Here is a 19369-nt window from a genome sequence, read left to right on the forward strand (position 1 = left end):
CTCTTTTTAAAAGTGTATCCTTTCCACGGAAATTTTCAGTCCGAGGAGGGGGGAGGGGGGCGGCGGATAATAATACCCGCACATGCTCTGAAATATGGAAGTACCGCAATGTGCTTTTACTGTAACATTTTCCTGTTTTATGAGAAGTCGTTACAGTCCCAGCTTGCGATGGTTTGTTTTTACAGGCAAGAATCCCCCTTTCCCAGCGGGTTTCCTCAGCAGCTTGGAGTGTGATTAGCAAGCCAAGGCTGTTGGATTTATTTAAACACCCTGCCTCTCATTGATTAAGAAATGAATGGCAGAAATCACTCAGAGGAGGTGAAGAAATAGTCCGCGCCCGCCGCGGCCGTGGGCTGCCAGGGCGGCCACGCCCGCCGCACCCCGGGCAGGCAGGGCAGGCAGGGCAGGCAGGCAGGCAGGGCAAGCAGGCAGGCAGGCAGGGCAGGCAGGCAGGCGGGCTGGGCAGACGGGCAGCGAAGGCGGGCTGGGCAGGCGGGCAAGCAGGGCAGGCAGACGGGCAAGCCGGGCAGGCAGGGCTGGGCAGGGCAGGGCGGGCGGGCAAGGGGGCAGGCAGGGCGGGCAGGGCAGGCAGGGCGGGCGGCCCCGGCGCGCTGTGCGGGGCCGTTGTTGATGATGATTTTTTTTTTAATCACAGCAGCCCCAGTTTAGCGGATTGATTTACTCGCAGTATTGGTAAATATGATCACGTGGGCTCCGCAACCAATGGTTGAGGGTTGCAGTCTGCAAAATACTACGATTGTTCTCCGGGAGGGTATCATATACAGTTAACAGTGTAACCTTTTATATGACTAAGAGGGGAGCCTAAAATGTCGTCTAGTGGCACCATAAGTAACTATTATGTCGATTCTCTCATAGGCCATGAAAGCGAAGAAGTTTACGGGAGTAGATTCGTCCAAGGAGGTCACAGTGCGACCTCCAGGCCATCAGGTGTTGCAGAGAGTTCAGATTTTTCCTCCTGTAGCTTTGCACCAAAATCCACCGTGTTCTCCACCTCCTGGTCCACGGTTCACCCTCAGCCGTCTGCGGCAATGACCGGGATCTACCACCCCTACATGCACCAGCCCCACTTAGGGGCAGCCGACGCCGGCCGCTACGTGCGCTCCTGGATTGAGCCCTTCCCGGGCTTCCCGGGCGGCGGCGGCGGCGGCGGCAGCGGCGGCGGCGGCGGCAGCGGCGGCTCCGCGTCCAGCTCCGGCTCCACCAACGGGCGCCACTACGGGATAAAGCCGGAGACGGGAGCAGCCGCCTCCTCGTCTTCCTCCTCCTCCTCCTCCTCCAAAAGGACTGAGTGCTCCTCGTCCCGGGAGTCCCAGGGGATCGGTGTGCCCGAGTACACGTGCAGCTCCTTCCTCCAGGAGCCCCGGGAGAAGGCGGCTGCCGGCAGCTCCAAGGACCCCGCCGCCTGCAGCCACAACCCCAGCCCGAGCAGCGATCTGAAGGAGGAGAAACAGCAGCAACTTGACCCAAGTAAGTAAAAAAAAAAAAAAAAAAAAGGGGGAGAGAGAGAGAGGGAGAGAGGCAGAGAGAGGGGCAGAGAGAGAGGGAGAGAAAGAAAGAAAGAAATAAAGAAAGAAAGAAATTGCCCCTTTGATTTATTGCCGAAACCTGTAAGGCTCGAATGTGCAAAACTGATAGTTTTACTAACCTATAAAAACGTCTAGACGCCTACCCCAGCGCAAGCAGCAACAAGCACCCATAAAAGACTCCACATAACCACCTACCATCAAGACATCATTTGTACAGTAAACAGACTGGGGCATTAAGGCTTTTATGATAATTCCTCCGAAGTTGTGAAAACAGTCCATCCTTCGTTAAATTAATTTAACGACCTTTCTCTCCCCCCCTCTCCCCTCGTTCCCTATATACCTCCCTTCTTCCAGATAACCCTGCAGCAAACTGGATCCACGCTCGTTCAACGAGGAAAAAGCGTTGTCCCTACACAAAGTATCAAACTCTGGAACTGGAAAAGGAATTTCTCTTTAACATGTACCTCACCCGAGACCGCCGTTACGAAGTAGCTAGGATTTTAAATCTCACAGAGAGACAGGTCAAAATCTGGTTTCAGAACAGAAGAATGAAAATGAAAAAGATGAACAAGGAGAAAGGCAATAAAGGAGACTAACGCTGGGGTAGAAGCGCAGTTGGGGAATATTGCTTTAGTTTTGAGTTTGGGGCTTTTAGGGTTTGTTTTGGGTTCGGGTTTTTGGTTGTTGGTTTTTGCCTTTTTTTTTTCTCGTTTGTTTGGTTTTATTCTTCCCCTGCCCCTTCAGCCCCCCATACGTTTCTCCTCCTCCTTCTGCGCCCCCCCACTCCCCTCCCCACCCCGGGAACTTTAAATCAATCTGGTCCTTTTTTTTTTTTTTTTTTTTTTTTTTTTTGATAGAAGTGAAACGTGGTCTATGTCAGGTATTTCGGGAAATTTTGTCTTGCTCGCCAACGTGTTTTGCAGAGTCGCTTCATCCTCTCCCCCTCCTCCTTCCCAGACCGTTTGGTTGAAGATATTGTGAGTGCACGTTAGTTTTGGGAACTCTATCTGATGTTAAATGTTTGACATGTTTCTTAAAAGTGATGTAGTCTAGATAGTTACTTTGCCAAAATAAAGGTAAGGAAATTAATTATAATTACGATAATAAAATATATATTAAATTACAGTCGCTTAAATCCATGGGGGTGCTGTGTTGTCCACGATTAACTAAGAGGAAACCTGACCCAAAACCTCTGCTTTCTAGGTCTGAATTTTGCTCCTTCGCAATAGATGCCACAGCCAGGCCACGAGCCATTCCCCCCCTTTAGTGCACTTTTAGGAGGTTGTCTCAACCTTGAAGCCGTTCGCAATAGGCCTAACGTCTCCCGGTCCCCCGGCTAGCTGGATTCCCTGCCCCCGGTGACTGTTGTATTAATTAACCACTCCGTGTCTCGAACTACGGACCTGTTGTAATTGTTGTCAGTTATTACACAATAAAGTCTGCCGTGACCGAACGACAGCGCTGCGGTGAGAGGAGAAATCTGTGCGCCCCTCGCGATGCCCTCCGCTCCGCCGACCCCACCGCGCAGCCCCCGCGCCGGCCGCCGCGGGCCGAGCGCCGCCGGGACGGGGCCGCGGGGAAGCCCGGCCGCGCTGCCGGGGCACCAGCACCTCTGGCAGGCACAAAGGCCGGGGGAAAATCCCTTTCCTCCCGCCCTCACCTAATGGTTATTTGCTCTTGGAGGTCAGTGGCGGCGAGGCCGGCCTCGGCCGCTCCGCGTAGGTGCGCGCCTGCTGCCGCACCGCGCTCCCCAGTGCCGGCCGTGCGAGCGGTCTACGAAACATCAGCCATCTCTTGGGATAATTTAGGAAATACTTCCGCACCCGTCCTCCGTAGCCAGTGAAGCAAAATGATAGCGATTTGCTTAAAAACTCTTTTTTTTTTTTTTTTTTTTTTTTTTTCCCGTTTCTAATCTCTGTGCTCTTTAAGCTGAAGATTGGAAAGCTCGGAGAGGGGGGGGGGGGGGAGACGGGACACACACACGGCTGCTTCCAAACGTTCAGCTTTAAGCTTTGTTGCCGAGAGCTCATTTAGCAACGCGCCTCATGACTTCTGCATTTATAAACACACATGACTTTATCAAGATAATTGAGATGAAGTTCATTGTAAAAAATGCTTTGTTTAAAGAGCAACCATTAAAATGAAGGACCCGTAAATATTTACGAGCAGTTCGGTTAATTCAAGATTAAGGGGAGAGCTGAGAGACCTGGTGTTTAATGTTTTTTTTTACCTCTGTTAAAAAAAAAAAAAAAAAAAAAGAAAGAAAGAAAAAAAAAAAGGCGAAAGCATGCAGTGCCAGGAAAAGGTGTTGCATTGCTTCCCATCCATTGTCGAGAAGATACCTATAATTCTTTTAAAACAGGAAGAACCGTGGTATAATAAAACCATTGAGATGGCTAGACGTCTGGACCTAATGAGTTTACGATATGCTATGGCGCTTTTCTTTGAAACCACCTTATTTTGATGTTTGTGTTTGTTAGAGAGGGGGAAGAAAAAGCAAAAAATGCAGACAAACTAGGTCTTAAAATCTTGGACTATAAATTTCAATATGTCAGCGTTGGGCCAAGGCAACAGACTCAAAAAAGACCCGAAGGTCACGAAACTGAGCGATTTTACAAAGTCCACTGATTTGTTGAAGTATATTTTATTGGATATTCTACTGCGATGAATCCTAAGGTGTTAGACTTAATATTTTCGCAAACGACTGTGAGGGGAGGTGATCTGTAACTAACAAAACGTAAACAATATTCTTGCCACACAACACTCTATTATGTTGATTCCAGCAGTCTCCGGTAAGAAATCGTCACCAAGCCCACACCATGTCTTCATGATATTTCATTTCAGGCCGATTGACAGGTTTTACCTTGTATATTTTCCTTTTTTATTTTTCCCCTTTTGTTTACCTATTTCTAATATTGTGTGCGTTTATTTCAAAATGGCAGAAAGTAACCAAGCGTCTCGAACGACGAAACGCAGTTCTTCCATGGAAATTATTTTTAGCGGCAAACTGAACAATAATTTAATTCCTATCCGTTGGTTGTGTTAATACGTGTTTGTACATATGCACAGTGGCGTGCACACGCACACGCGTTATACCGAATAATTCACAGGCATGTGTGATGAAGGGGGGGGCGGTGGTGAAACAAGATTCATCTTTACTTTCGTTTACATAAATCAATCCATAAATACATAAATGCACGGGGAAACAAAATAGCATGTTCAAGACAAAAACGTATAACTCTGAAACTACCACACATGGAGAATGCTTGGTGTAATATGTGGGGAAACATGATCGAAAACGCGATAGCAGCGGTCTTCAAAGCTCAGGCGTCTTTCCTGGCTGCCATGTGTAAACGAGGCGCATTCTTTGTATGCAGTTAATTATAGCACTGGCAAAAAAATAAAAGAGGGTCACCGAAATGTGCTAAGAAAATGGCTCTGGAAACTCCGATCGGCACAAAAAAAAAAAAAAAAAAAAAAAAGAAATCCAACCCAAAAGAAAAACAGAAAGGAAAGGAAGAGCCGCTCATGGCCGGGCAGTGCAGGGCCGCGCCGGTGTCCCGTAGTGGCACCGGGGCCTTGCGGAGCCGTTTGGGTTCCTGACGGAGCCGCCGGCCGGCGCCGGGCCGGGAGAGCGGAGGGCAGCGCGGGCAGCGCGGGCAGCGCGGGGCGGGGGCCGCTGCCTGCCGCCGCCGTCGCGCGCCGCCAGAGGGCGCCCGCGCTCCACCCTAGCGCCGCAGCCGCGCCACGCTCCTCGCGCAGGACTCCGCGCACCGCGCAGCGCTCTGCGCGCCCCTCCGAAGTGAGGGAACCGCGGTTTCGCTGCTGGTTCCGCGGGTGGCGGTCCTGGCCCGCGGGACTGACGCTCCGGCGGGATGGGCACGCCGAGGGGCGGGGGGAGGGGGCGCCGGGCGCGGATCCGGCAGCAGCCGCTGCCCCTCCGCGCCCCTCCGCAGGGTGAGGCGGTGTTTCACTGCCGCCGCTCCCGCCCTGCCCGGCTGGGCCTCCTGCCTTCCCGCTACACTCTTGCGATGGGCTTTTGCTACTGTCTATCCTTGTAATATACAAAATTTCGTGTGCACCCCTCCCTCCCCGGCTTCTCCCCCTCCCAGCCTGTCCCCGGGCTGCACGAGGGTCCATGGACCTGCGCCGGCTTCCCAAAGGCGTGTGCCCCGTGGTCGCCAGGCCTCTGGGGCCATCAGGCGGAGATGTCGCTGCGGGCTCAGGGCCCGTCCGGGCGCTCATATGCGGGGCAGCCGGGCTGTTCACCTGGATAAAGCCAGTTAATTGGCATGGAGGCGGCGGGGGTGGGGTGTGGGGGGGGATAGGGGGAGCGGGGTGTGATGGGGAAGGAGCCTGCGATGTCTTTTATGTAACCACAAATATTTTTTGTCAATTCACACCAGACGGTCACACGTGGCTCTGGCGGGGCCAGTATTATATTTCACCCACATTTTTCGTCTGTCTTCAAAATAGGGCGGGCTCGAGCTCCTGGGGGTGTCTGTCCGAAAAGCTGGTTCCCACTGCAAGAAGCAGGGAAGACAGGACTGGAGAAGGCGCTCCTGGGAGCGCGGGGAGCGGGGGCCGCGCAGGCGGCCGGAGGCGGCCGGCCCGGGGAGCCGGGGCAGCGCTGACCACGCCGGGCAGCGCCTTCCTTCCTTCCTCCCGGCGAACAGGGCTCGCTTACTTCGGACCGCGTCCCCGAGCGGTGCTAACCGCTCACCCACTCATTTTTCTTTTTCTTTTTTTTTTTTTTTTTTTCCCCTCTCTCTCTCTGCCTCGATAATGACGTCCACCAAGGGTGAAATGATGGAAAGTATATTCATAGGCATGATTTCCATTAAGTATCAATTAACCTGGAGCCTCAGCCATGCGTGCACGGCGTCAAGGGTAAATGTGCATCTCATTTCCCAGCCCTCTGCTCGCCTGCAAGGAAATGACCCAGGGGGCCCGCTGGCACCGGGGTCCGGCTTCTGCACGCTGCCGCTCTTCAGGCCCCCCAGCCGCCCTCGCCGACACCCACGGCTGCCTGCGCCGGGCGCCGGCTCCCTCGGCCGGGTCCCTGCCGTTCCCGGCCGGCGGAGCAGGCCGCGCTGCAGTGCTTAGCGGCGGCCCGAAGCCCCAGGCAGCGCAGATTGGGCGGGCCGGGCGGCCTCGCCCCGGGCAGCGCGCCTGCGGTTATCGCGCGGGATCTGCGCGGCCGCCTCGCCCCTTCGCGGCGGGGGTTGTCAGCGGCTCCTGGCGAGCGCACACCGGCGGGGGGAGCGGGGACGCCGCGGCTGGGGTGGAACCGGGCAGGGCTGCGCCGGGTTTTTTTCTCGCCTGAGGAGCGGCACATGTAAACTGAAGCCAAAAGTCCCCCCTGAGCTCATGAGCGTGTGTGTGTGTGTGTGTGTGCGCGTGTGCGTGCGCGGGCTGCTGTGTGCCTAATAGGAAATAGTAAAAGCAGTGAGGCAGGTCATTTTGGGAGCGATTATATTCCAGTCCTGGTCACCACATACACGGAGAGCAGGAGCGGGGAGCGCACGGGCGAGCGGCGGCGGCGGCATGAGCGCGGCGTAGAGGCACCGGCGGCGGCGGCGGCGGGAGCAGCGCCCCGTGCCCGCGCCCGCTCCCCCGCCCGCCGCTGCCCCCTCCCCGATGAGCTCCTACTTTGTCAACCCGCTCTACTCCAAGTACAAGGCGGCGGCGGCGGCGGCGGCCGCGGCGGCGGCGGCGGCGGGGGAGCCCATCAATCCCCCCTACTACGACTGTCACTTCGCGCCCGAGGTGAGCGGCCGCCACGCCGCCGCCGCCGCCGCCGCCGCCGCTGCCGCCGCCCTGCTCTACGGGAACGGCGCGGCCGCCGCCGGCTTTCCGCACCCCGCGCCCGGCGGGGCGGGGGGTGGCGGCGGCGCGGCCCCGGACTTTTACCAGCCGGCCGGGGGGAGCCCCACGGCCGCCTACCAGCCGCCTCCGCCTCCCCCCGCTGCGCCTCCGCCTCCTGCCCCCTGCAGCGGGGTTACCTGTCACGGGGAGCCCGCTAAATTTTACGGATACGATAACTTACAGAGACAGCAGATTTTTACGACACAGCAAGAGGCCGAGCTGGTACAATATCCTGACTGTAAATCGTCCAGTGCTAATATTGGCGAGGAACCAGACCACTTAAATCAGAGCTCGTCTCCTGCTCAAATGTTTCCCTGGATGAGACCACAAGGTTGGACGCAGTCAAAAATTTGCTTCCATCTCACGTCTGAGTTTGAAACTTTTCTTTTCCGCCTCCCGCTTCTTTCTCGCTGCCTTCTCGCTCCCTGCCTCTGCCTCCCACTCTCTCTCCCGCTCTCCCCGCGATTCCTATCACCGCGGTGGCTTGCGATAATAAAGCGATACAGCAAGCAAACAGAAACCTCTGCAGAAGGTGGCTGTCACCCCAAGAGTAGCCTTAAAGTCGCCTCTTGGACACAGAGGTGCAGCTGACACGCTCGCCCGGCTCCCGCCGCCGCTGCCCGAACGGGAAGGGTGCAGGCCCGAGGGGTGCCGGTTCACAGATAATAAAGTGACCCCGTAAACTCGGTCCAGGGGGAGAGCTGAGGCACTTCGTGCATCTTGCTGTCGCTATTTTTCCCGCACTTGTGTGTAAAGCTCTAGACTCCTCCGTGCCCTCTGCTTTCTCTCCCTGCGTTTCTGTGGGGCTTCCCCCGAGGGATTTCCAGAGGGACCCGAGCCCTCGCTCCCTGCCTGCGCCTTGTTTTGAACGGCCACACCAACCCCCAAAACCCTGTGTTTTTGTTTTAAACAGCAGCGCCGGGTAGGAGGAGAGGAAGACAAACATACAGTCGATTCCAGACTCTAGAGCTGGAAAAGGAGTTCCTCTTTAACCCCTATCTGACCAGGAAGAGGAGGATCGAGGTGTCCCACTCGCTAGGACTCACCGAGAGGCAGGTAAAGATCTGGTTTCAGAACAGGAGGATGAAATGGAAAAAAGAGAACAACAAGGACAAATTCCCCGCTTCCAGACAGGAGGGGAAGGAAGGGGAGACGAAAAAGGAAGCACATGATCTGGAAGAAGACAGAGCTGAAGGCCAGACGAATTAAATTTTGCCCTAAAAGCCTTTGTGAAAGGCTATCAAAAATAACCAGCACCATAGCCCGACACCTCGGTCCGTCTCCCCCTGTACGCGGTCCTGCCGTGGGACGAGTGACCCCGTGTCCCTCCGCTTGACATTTCTTTGCTCGGGTGCTTCAGTCGTTTGTGGTTTTGTTTTGTTGTGTTTTGTTTTGCTTTTTTTTTTTTTAACTGTATCCGGAAAAATCTCTAGATTTAACAGTACATCTACTTCTTTTGGAAATTTGATACAGAGTTTGTAGCAATACATTTCAAATGATATATATATTAAAAAAAAATATTTTTTTTTTTTGCAATCTTAAAAGACGGTGATTGCGGGAAACAACATAAACTTCCTAATAATAAATACCAATAAGCAAGACATTTAACAACGCTTTATTAATCAAGACAAGTGCACTTGTACTATTTTAATTCTTGTTCTTATCTTATGTTGAGTAAATTAAATAAATCTAATAAATTTGAAGAAAAGATCTTAGAAATATATTTAACCTTCTGCTATCGATATTTGATTAAAATAAACCAAATTTATTCAAATATAAAATGTATCGGCTTCCTGATATCCTTTTTGTAATTCACTCCTCCAACAACTTTCAGAGCCTCTCTGTGTCTGGACTATTTCCCTCCTGCGCCTTTCCCCCATCCGTCCTCCGACGCTGGGTTTCTGTGGAGTCTGGAAATCGCATATTGAATACAAAACCTGATTTTCGCTGGGTGCCGCCCGCACGCCCTACCACCGTCACTGCCATTTCGGAGGCCGCCAGCCGCGCGTTCTGCGGGGCCGGGGTGGAAGCAGCGGGGATGGGCCCCACCTGCGGCCTGAGCCCACGCCACGACCCTCTCGACGTGTGCCCCTGGGCCCTGCCATCGCCTTTTCCTCTGCGCTCCCCCTCCCTTTCCCTCCCGGAGACTGCGGGGCGACGGGGTAGGAGGCCCGCTGCCGGCAAACACGGCCTTTACCGGAGGTGCCGTCCGCTGCCAGCCCGGCTGGGGAGAGACGAGACCGGGGCGCACGATGGGTCCTCGTCGGCCCCGAGGGCTACTCCCGACCGGTGCGGAGCTTCCAGCACCGCCGTGTGAACCGCGGCCAGATGGGGCCTAGCCTCCCCCGAGGACGGTGGATGAGCAGAGAAATGCAAAGCTTTTGCGGCCTTGCGTGGGGCTATCGCGGGAGCTGTAACGATCTTGTGGTCCCAGCCACGCGTAACCGGAAAAAAAAAGGGCTTGATTTCCCCTTAAATATTTTCGCACGGTTTGGGTGCGTTTCCTAGCGGAGGCCCCAGCGGCGAGAGCAGAGCCTGCCGCACGGTTCCGGGCAGCCACGGGAAGAAAAGTCCGCTCTGCTCAGTAAAACGGTTTAATTTATCTCCCCCTCTCCCCTCCCTCCCCATTCTCCCGCTCCGCGGCGTGGTCCCGCAGACCGCAGTATCTGAGGGGACGGCCGAGAGCAGTCCTTTTTAGGAACAGCAGGCAGAGGGCTGAGGTATGAAGTATAAATCCCTACTAAGATTTCTGCGTCATTTTTTCCCCACCGCCTCACACCTCCGTGATCGAGGGTTCCGTGAAGGAAACCGCGCCAGCCGCTGCGACAAACACGACAAATTTGTCCTATCTGCCCCAGAAACGAGCGTGCTCCCGACGGAAGAGGGGCCGAGCTCGGAAACTCACATCCACGGGCCTGGGGAGGTGCCGGGCGTCGGCACCCACCTCTCCCACCGCCCCGCTCCCGGGAACCGTCCCCTGGGTCGGGATTTGTACGGCTCCTTTGGTTCATTTCGTTTCCCTTTCTCTTCCCCCCTCCCGAGCCAGGCCCGCTTCCACTCCTGCAAAGCGCCAGCTCTAGAGGGAGGCACAAGCGAGCGGAGCTATTGTTCTCGGTTTATTTTAATCGCGTAATTGGTTAAAGGCTGTAAACGCGGGGAAACTGCAGCAAAGCGATGGAGTAAACATTTTGCTGCATGGATTTGCATAAATACACCGGTGCCCACAGTGTCCAGGAAGGATGTGGGGGTGGTGGCGGTGCGCTTAAGGAAACCCAAGTCGCCTGACGCATAAAAACCCCTTCGGTTTTCAAAATAGACTCCGCTGCCAATGGCATCGGCATTGGGGCTGCAGGCAGGGAATGAGACTCTTTCCCCCGCTGCGCTTGCGGCGGGGGCTGGGTGCAGGGGGTTCCCGGCGGGCCCTTCCGCGGGGATAGCCGAGCTGCTGCCGCCCGCTGCAAACCCGAGCTGCCCGCGGAGGGAAACGCACAACGGAGACCTTCACAGCCGAGCGGAGCACTTCCTAGGCTAATAATTGTCCGGGAAAGAGCTGCTGCAGTAGTTCTTTTTAATTTCCAGACAAAGAGAATAAAATTAAAATATTCCTGACGAAGTTTCCGTTAGCGTCGCTCTCCCTCGGCCCACTGGGAAAGCAGCCACGCAGGCAAAAAAAATGACTTCCTTGTGCACACACCAATTGCGAAGGCCTAGTGGTAACTGAGATTGTCTCTGTCTTATTTATTAAGAAAAACAAAACAAATCCCTGTAGTTATTAAGGTAATTCCCCCCGTAGCCTGGCAGCTGAATCTCTCCCTCCTTCGTACTTGGAGTTTTTCTAAGAAAAAGAAAAGTGAGTCAGAAATTGGCCCAGGCAAACCCCCGGTAAAACTGGAGCCATCGAGTCCGGAGCAAGCAGAGATATTTGGGCGGAGAAAACCCGTAGCTGAGTGTGTGGCAGCTGCCGCGGCAGCGAGAGGCCACCTGCAACGGCCGCAGTGCGGATGTACCGCGCCTTTGGTTTCCGCAGGATTTCTCCGTTCCCACGTCGAGCAGCTCTGCGCGGCCGTGGGTGCTGCGGAGTCACCGCCAAAGGTGCGGGTCCCTCGGCCGAGGGACACGCTGCAGGAGTGTGATATTCACGGGTGTGCGACTGCCTGAAGCAGCGTGTCAAAAAGACTCTATATCTTTAGGAGGTGGTTTTTTTTTTTGTTTTTTTTTTTTTTAAACTCTGTTTTCGAGGCAGGTACAACCAACACGGAGGCCACTGACGGAAGGCTCCGGCTATTCCCTGAAAGAAAAATTGAGCAAGAAACACCCACAATCTTCCGTCTCTGAGCCGAGCATTCCCTGCGGACACGCGGCCGGTTTTAGTCTTTTCGAGTACTTTCTAAGAATCGGGTTTTCCCTGTTGGTGCCCCAGATCCGAGCGCCCCCGGGAAGGTTTTACCGAGGGCGGAGGCAGCCCCTCCCGGGAAGGCTGCGGGCCGCCTGGGCGCGATGACAGCCCCCGCCGCAACCTGTGGGAACGGCACGAATGGGGTGGGGAAGCGGCTCGGATTATTTTTAGGTCGGCGACGGCTTCGGCTTCAGTAGTGGGCGCTAAAGGAAATGTGGTTTTTTTGCGGGCCCAGAGGAGCCGGGGCAAGGGGATGCGGGTAAAGCCCCCCTTAGTTGGCACAAGACATGGTCCCACCGGGACAGCGCGGTGGGTGTCCCCCCCTCGCCTTTGTGTGGCCCCGCGGCCGCTGCGCGGCGTCTCGCCTCCGCTCTCCGCTCCCCGCGCGGATCTTCCGCGTCCCGGCCGTGCCCGCGGGGCCCCGCCACCGCGCCCGGGGCGCGCAGGCCGCGAGCAGGCGGGACCGAGGACTCAGTAAAAACGCAGCGCGCAGGCGAAAGAAACATGGCGCTGGGAAGCAGTATGTGCAAAATCCGCAAGGAATTGCAGTAAATTCCTTTTTGTTTGAAGAAAATTTACAACTTGGTAATAGACCTTTTTATGACCTATTTGGGCTCGTCATTGGCTGCGGCTGGTCATGTGCAGGCAGCGAGCGCTTTCATGGCCTTTTCCTGATTTCCCTGGCGAATTTCCCCCTGCATTCTGCCTTCAGAGAGCCTCAGCCCCTCTTTTCCTAACCTTTGTCTAGGCTGAGGTGTATGGCAGTCGCCCTCACGTTTGTGTCCCGCTCCCCGAAACTCGCAGCCGGTCCCGCCGCCGGCGCGCTGACACCTCCCCGGCCCCACGCCGTGTCCTCTCCCGTGCCCGCGGAGGGATGCGCGGAGCCCCGCGCCCGCCGCCTCCAGCCCCCCGCTCCTCTCCCGCCGCTTGTTGCCCCCGCTGCCGCTATCTCCTCCGGCACACGGATTGCTACGCGGGCGCAAAATGGATTACAGCGACCCTCCCGGGCTCCTCCGCAGGCGGGCAGTGCCGCGAACCGGTAAGCACTCGCCTCCCCTCGGGCTGGACGCCGGTTCTCCTCGCCCGCGCACCGTCCCGCACCGCGGCACGGGGCCGCCTCCCCTGTCCTCCCGCCCCGCTTGATCACCTGTCCCTCGCAGCCCCTTATTCTTGCTATTACTATTGTTATTATTATTATCGCTACGAGTACTGCTGCTGTTATTGCTACTGTAATTATCGGTGTTATTATTATTCATAACAGTTGTGGGCACGCGGCGGGGTGCGTGAGGCTCTTGCGCGGTCTGGCGCGGAAAAGGCGCTGCGGGCCGCGGTAGCGCGGCGATCCACGACCCTCCGCGCCGAGGGGCGGAAGGCTGGGGCGCAGCGCGCTCAGGCAGCAGGGTTTATTCCAGTAAAAGGCCTTTTTTTGGGGGGGTGTAATTTTCCCCCTGCCAAGTCTGAAGCGTGGAGTGGTGAGGCTGTGGTTTGTTTTTCCCCATGGCGGAAGGGCGGTCGCGTAACTTTAAAGCTTAACAGGTGTTTTCGCAGGAGAATGGGGGTCAGTGCTCCCGCGGGGGCGGAGGGCGCGGGGCGGCCCCGCCGAGCCGGTCGGGCCGGGGGCCGTGCCCAAGGCCAGCCCCGGGAGCCCCCGCCCGCCCCGCCAGGACGGTTTAAGCACATCCTTCCTCCGCGGTACCATGCCCGAGCCGGGGCTGCGGCTCCGGTCGGCTCGGCGGGAGGCACACGGGCCGGGCTCGGAGCTCCGGGCTTCTCCTCGCCGGGCAGCGCGGGGGCGGGCTGCACCGAGCCGCGGCCGGGAGCTCACCCCCGCAGCACGGATACTTACCCACGTGGAAATCACGGTGGGCTAAATCGGGGACGACTTCTGGAAAAAAACAAACCCCAAAACAAGAAAAAAAACCACCCCCAAACAACAACAACAAAAAAACCCAACCAACCAAACAAAAAAAACGAACAATAAACCCTAAACAAAACAAACCCCAGGTTTATTTTGAAATATGTAGAGGAGATAGAACATCACGTAAACTTTAGCTGCGCTGCCTATATATGTGTGTATATCCTCGTCCACATTACCTATATACGTGTATATACATATCTACACCTCTACGTCTCTCTGTAGAACATATATTCTTTTGAAGTGTATTATTTTGAACGTGCACATATTTTACACATCTTCTCTTCGTTTTCAACATGTTAATGCACAGTAGAACACCCGCTGCCTGGTATTTAGTGTTTACATCGTTGGTCAGTAATGGAAATGCACCGTGCCATTGCACTGCAGGAATTTACCGAATCGCCCTTTACCTCAAAAGCAGCCACTAATTTAACGGTAAAGCAAAATGCCTGATTAAAGGATACCCAGTGAGGGTGGAAAGGTGTGGGACGTGCCCTAGGTACATATTTTGAACCCGCAGAATAAATTCCTCTTTAATCCACCCCCGAGCAGCTCCCCAGCCTGCTAAGCCCGAGCCCCGCTGCAGTCAGATGCCTTCCCTCACGCTTTGGCTCTTTGCATTACTCGACCGCTCTGCGCTGCCGAAGGACTTGGGGATTATTTGGGAGGAATCGTTTTCAACATAGCAACAGTCTTCCAGAGTAACTTGGAAAGTATGTATTGCATTAGGTTTCACCCGCAGAATCCCTCCTAGGTGACACAGTAATTATAGCTGCTTGGCTATAAATCTCTCCAATAACTTCGAAAAATCTCGTCCTTGAGCTGTTTTGAAATTATTCGTAGCCTGGGGGAAAAGAAGAAAACAAAAGTGGGATGTTCTAACGAATTCTAATGTGCATGTGTGTGTCTGCGGGTCCATATGCTGACACATACGGATACACATACGCATTTATGATCCCACTGGTTTATGAGGGGGTTCGGCTTTTTTTCCCTCCTAAACGGCTTCCTTCCTTGCTTTCTTTTTCTCTTTTTCTTCTCCTTGTGTTTTTTTTTTTTTATTATTTTATCTTTTTCTTTCATTTCTTTCATTAACATTGAAGCACACATAGGTATGTGTATGCTCTTAAAAATGCCTATGTGTTTGTGAGTATTCATAACAAACTCTGTATGTATGTGTATACATACGGCACATGAGGACTGTATTTTTAGATATATTTATACACCTATATAACGTGAGCCCCTGTATGAGTGTAGATGTGTTAGTGTGCTGTAATTGTTAGTATACAAAATTCACATTCACATTTCTCACACCTGCTTCGTTTCCCAACGTGTTCGACAGAATTTATGACTCATCTCATTATTTTTTTTTCGTTGAAAGGAAACAGCCGATCCCTAGCCCACACTTTACTGACGCACAGGCAATAAAAGAACACCACCACAAAATAACCAGCAGGAAACGGCAGCCTGCGCTCCCTGGCAGTGTCCAGGTACCGCTGGCGCCGGCTGCCATTTGGGAAGTCAGGTTGGGCTCCCGCTTAGCTGCTCCAAGTTGCCTGGAGGAGAAGTGCAACCTCTGCTCCCCGAGTCTGGCAGAGGTTTGGTGCAAGGAGGCGAAGCGATGTGAACCGCGGACCCGGGAAACACGATATGACTGAGCAAAGAAATACACGTTGGTTTTGAGCTGTTAAGAACAGCAAATCCCGCCGATTCGTTTATTTCCCAATAATGTTGCTCTTTCCCCAAGCAAATATAATTCTCACGGGGTGTTTTATGAGCGCTGAGGGCAGAAAAAAAATCCGAACAAAGACAGTATTTCACCCCTCGGTTGGCAGGCAGCTGTTAAAGGTATTTACGGCTCTACTGCAGTGCGGCACTCAATGCTGCTGGAGCGGGAGAGGAAAAAACAGGAAGCGAAAGGAAAAGATGAGGCACCATAAACATTGCAGCAGGTCGCGGGGGCCGGGCGGGGCGCGGAGGAAGAGTCTCTGTCAGAGACAAGAGGCAATAAAAGTGCATTCAGCGGCAGCATGCTCTGCCCAAACCCGGCATTCGCCTCCCGTCACCCGCGGGGGAGGGGGCTGCGAGGCGCGGGGGAGGCAGTCCGCATCGCCCACCCATCGCCGGGGACGACCCGAGCTGGACCCTGCTAGGGTGCGGGGGCGGCGGGGGACAGCCCAGCCGCCAGCCCCGTCCCGCCGTCGAGGTCCGTCTCCGTCGCTGCTGCCCGCGGGTGGGCGCCCGCCCCGACGGCTCGGGCTTGGGTCACCTGCCCGCGGCTTCCGCCCTCGGGTGGGCCGGTCCGGTGCGCGGAGAGGAGCGGAGCTGCCGCCGGGGGCGCGGCAGGCCCTGGCCACCTCCACCAGCCATTTTGTCTCCACGGCCTCTTCCAGGAGAAGGCGCTGTAGGACAAGCCTGGCCGCTCTCCCCGCCTGGGCGAGGGTCCCGCTGCCCCCCGCCGCCTGCCCCGGACCCAGGACTGTAAGCCTCCCGTCTGCCCACTGAGAAGCCCACCGGCGGGCGGGGGGCACGGGTGGGGTTCCGCCACCCTTCTCGGGAGTCCCCGGAGCCCTTACCAGCTGGGCCCTAGTTGTCCCACTGCCTCCAGCGTTCCACACTGCCTGCCTTCCCCAAGGTGCCGACAGGGCTCACCTCAGGTGCCCCGCCGCACCCCCGGTCACCGGCCCGCCCTTTGATGTCGGGCAGCCACCGCTTCCTTCCCTGCCCCTTTGATGTGGGTGCCAGGGCACCGTGGCGGCCCGCACCCTCCTCCCCGCCGGCTCCCTTGCCCCGGGCAGAGCCCTCGGCTCCCCCTTACCTCCCCCCTGCCTCCTGCAAGCCGGGGCCCGACACATTTCCCTGCCTCCGCCTCACCTGTTGCCTCCAGGCTCCATCTTCCCCAGCCGCGCCCGGACATGACCCTGGCGGGCCGCGGCTCCCCCCCGGGGCCGTGCCTGCCCCAGCTAGACGCTCCCACGGCCCACGGCCTCCCCTCCCTGCCCCGTGCTCCTCACCCTCTTCCCCCGCGGACCCGAGGTGCCGCCGCCGCTGCCCCCGTTTGATGTCGAGGCGCGGCTCGCCGCCGCCCTGCCCGCTCCGGGGCTCTGCTGCCGCCGGATCTGCCCGCGGGCTCGGGGTGCTGCGGGCAGGGGCCTTTGCATGCCCACATCCTGCTCGGGAAGGGCATGGGCGGCGAGGTGACTGCAGAAAGGTCGGGGTTAGGATAAAAGCAGAGAGGGCTAATGCGTTGGACGCTATCAAGGCGCTCAGTAGGTCTTCAAAGTCAGAGATGGAGCCTGTCATTTTCTGGCGGTGTGGTCCTCGGGGTAGGATGCTGGTCGTCATGTCTGTCAAGTAGCATGGAGAGCGACGGTGGTTTACACATGCGATTCAATTTCCCCAAGCCTTTTATCGCAACAATTACCAGAGGGAAAACAATTGTTACTGGGTTAGTTCATTTCACATTTTATCCATCTCCAGATCGTCAGCCCCGAATATGAGAACTCGCATAAAAGCCTGGAGAATGAACTGGCCAGAGCTTCAAAGTCAACTTTCACATCTGCCTTTTAGAATAGGAAATGTGAAAATCCTCCTAATTCCCTCTTCAATATCTCAGGGCTAGAATTACTCAGTTGCAGAAACATTCATCTTACCCCTAGATCACAGGGAGCTGTATCTCACTCAACAACTCCTCACTGTCCCACAGCCTCACCTTTCCCAGCCTCCCCTACACTTTTCCCCGGAGCACATGCCCGGTCCGGCCCGCCGCTCCCGCCCTGGTTGCCAGGGGCTGATGATTCGGTCCAGCCTCGCCGCGGCTCCTGTCCTCCCTCCCGCGCGGGACAGTGCTCTGTCTCCAAAGCGTGGGCTTTTCTTGCCCACGAGATGGGCCAAGAGAGCCGAAGCGATCGCAGACACGCGGGGATGGACGTGACACTCCCCGTGACAGCACAGGGGCTAGAGCGCACCCGTGGCCCCCGCTGCCCGGGACCAGACCTCGGCCCTGCCCATCACCAGGGTTTGCCAGGCCCCGGGGCAAAAGCATTTGACTCAGCAACGTGGTTCCTGTCGTCCCAGCCTGTTTTCCCCGTATTTTGTTGGGTTTTCCCGTTGCACCCTTTCCCTCACGTCCCGATCCGCAGCCTTTCCCTCCGCCTTCCCAAGAGACAGGCACCCTGGTTTCTTGCAACTTGAAGCCATTCCCCCAGAGGCCAGCGAAGACGGGAGGTTCGGGGGGGCTCTGAAGGCTGCGATGGAGCCCGGTCCAGCGCCTGCTGGTCCCAGGCCCTGGTGCCTGAGCAGGGCGCGGGGTGCAACCCCGTGGAGCTCTTCCCCCTGCCTGCCCGAGGATGGGAGCAAGGGCCGTGCCCCAGCTGAAAGCGACCCACGAGTCAGCCCCACGCAGGGCAGCCCACTCCTCTCTCGGAGGCGCCTGGCAGGATCCCCCGAGCTTTCATCGGCCGCCCGGTAAAGTTGCTGAAATGTCACCTTACGCACTGTCCCTGCCAGCTGTCCTGGGCAGGGGAGTCCATAGAGGGAGAGAGCCTTTCCCCAGCTTAGGCGCAAAGGTGATGCCGTGTGATTAAAGCATTGACACAGAGCAAGGACAACAGCGGAATGTAAAATAACCCCGCGTTGGAAAGAAGGAGCAGGAACGGTGATCAGGACTCCTCTTGCTTTCTGGAGAAAACTGAATTGGTCGGCTGTGATTTGAGCCGCCTGATCAGTACGGAGAGAGATAAGCTGCTCCTTCTGGGCAACCTCAAACTTGTGTAGCCAGATTGGGTAGGAAACGGCCAAGTGAGAGCAGAGCAGGAGGGACCTAACTCTGGCGTTAGACAGGCACTACCCAGCCGATGACAGCTGGTGCCACCACCCAGCAAAGAGCCGAAGCTGGCTCGTTTTTCAGAGCTGAGCCCCTGGGCGGAGGCGCATCCGCACAGGCAGGCCGGGGAGCGACCGGTCCCCTCTGTTCGCTGCCGGTCCTCGACGGGGCAGCCGCTGCTCCCTGCTCTCTGGGGAAGGGAGAAGCCCCTTCTTGGAGGCACCAGGAGCTGCTGGCCGCTCCGACTTGGTCATCTTAGCCATGATAGATTGGGAGCTGATGCCCGGGTTCCTTTATGCTGTGTGACTGCCAGGGACATTTGACTTCCTGTGCTCGGGCTCCTTGAAATTCTCATTTGCTAACTCACACCCTGCTCCCTTCACACCAAGGCTGTTTTATTGTTTTATAGCCCTCCTTAAACTTCCAGTCCTCAAAGATCTCATCGTGGCAGGCTTCACACTTTCTCTCTTCCCAAAGCCCGCTGCCCTCGCTGTTTCCAGCAGTTTGGTCGCTTCCAAAGGTCCGTCGGGTGCCCGGCGAGCCCGCAGCCCCTGGCACAGCTCCCCCGAGCAACAGCTCAGGAGGTGAAGGAGTCAAAACCATTTTCCAGGGGCGCCTGACCAGAATGCCGTAAACATCTCGGGAAGGGAGAGAGGGACGCCCCTTTCCCCTCAGTATCTCTGTGTTTGGTGTTTTGTTTTGGTTTTTTGTTTTGTTTTGTTTTGTTTTCCCTGACGATGGGCTTCCCTATACCCTAAGAGATGCAAAGAAAGGTTTGGATGGGTACCCACGGCAAAATGCACCCGGGTCCCTTCTCGAGA

The 19369-nt window shown here is 56.2% G+C and overlaps 2 protein-coding genes across 4 annotated transcripts; both read left to right on the forward strand.

The window, feature by feature from the left end:
* The first annotated feature begins 827 nt into the window (after window positions 1–827).
* On the forward strand, window positions 828–2143 carry HOXD9 (homeobox D9). Its single transcript, XM_074145402.1, has 2 exons — window positions 828–1488; window positions 1902–2143. The coding sequence occupies exons 1-2, from the start codon at window positions 828–830 to the stop codon at window positions 2141–2143; spliced, it is 903 nt and encodes a 300-aa protein (XP_074001503.1).
* Window positions 2144–7187: 5044 nt separating this feature from the next.
* Window positions 7188–9186, forward strand: HOXD8 (homeobox D8). 3 transcript variants are annotated; one of them, XM_074145334.1, is made up of 3 exons: window positions 7188–7316; window positions 7599–7746; window positions 8329–8624. In XM_074145334.1, the coding sequence occupies exons 1-3, from the start codon at window positions 7188–7190 to the stop codon at window positions 8622–8624; spliced, it is 573 nt and encodes a 190-aa protein (XP_074001435.1). The 3 variants fall into 3 exon arrangements, with proteins under 3 accessions (XP_074001435.1, XP_074001432.1, XP_074001433.1); XM_074145331.1 differs by having other exon boundaries at window positions 7188–7746; window positions 8329–9186; XM_074145332.1 differs by having other exon boundaries at window positions 7188–7746; window positions 8332–9186.
* The last annotated feature ends 10183 nt before the right edge of the window (window positions 9187–19369 follow it).

This window comes from Numenius arquata, chromosome 3 (assembly GCF_964106895.1).
Source record: "Numenius arquata chromosome 3, bNumArq3.hap1.1, whole genome shotgun sequence".
Lineage (NCBI taxonomy): Eukaryota > Metazoa > Chordata > Aves > Charadriiformes > Scolopacidae > Numenius > Numenius arquata.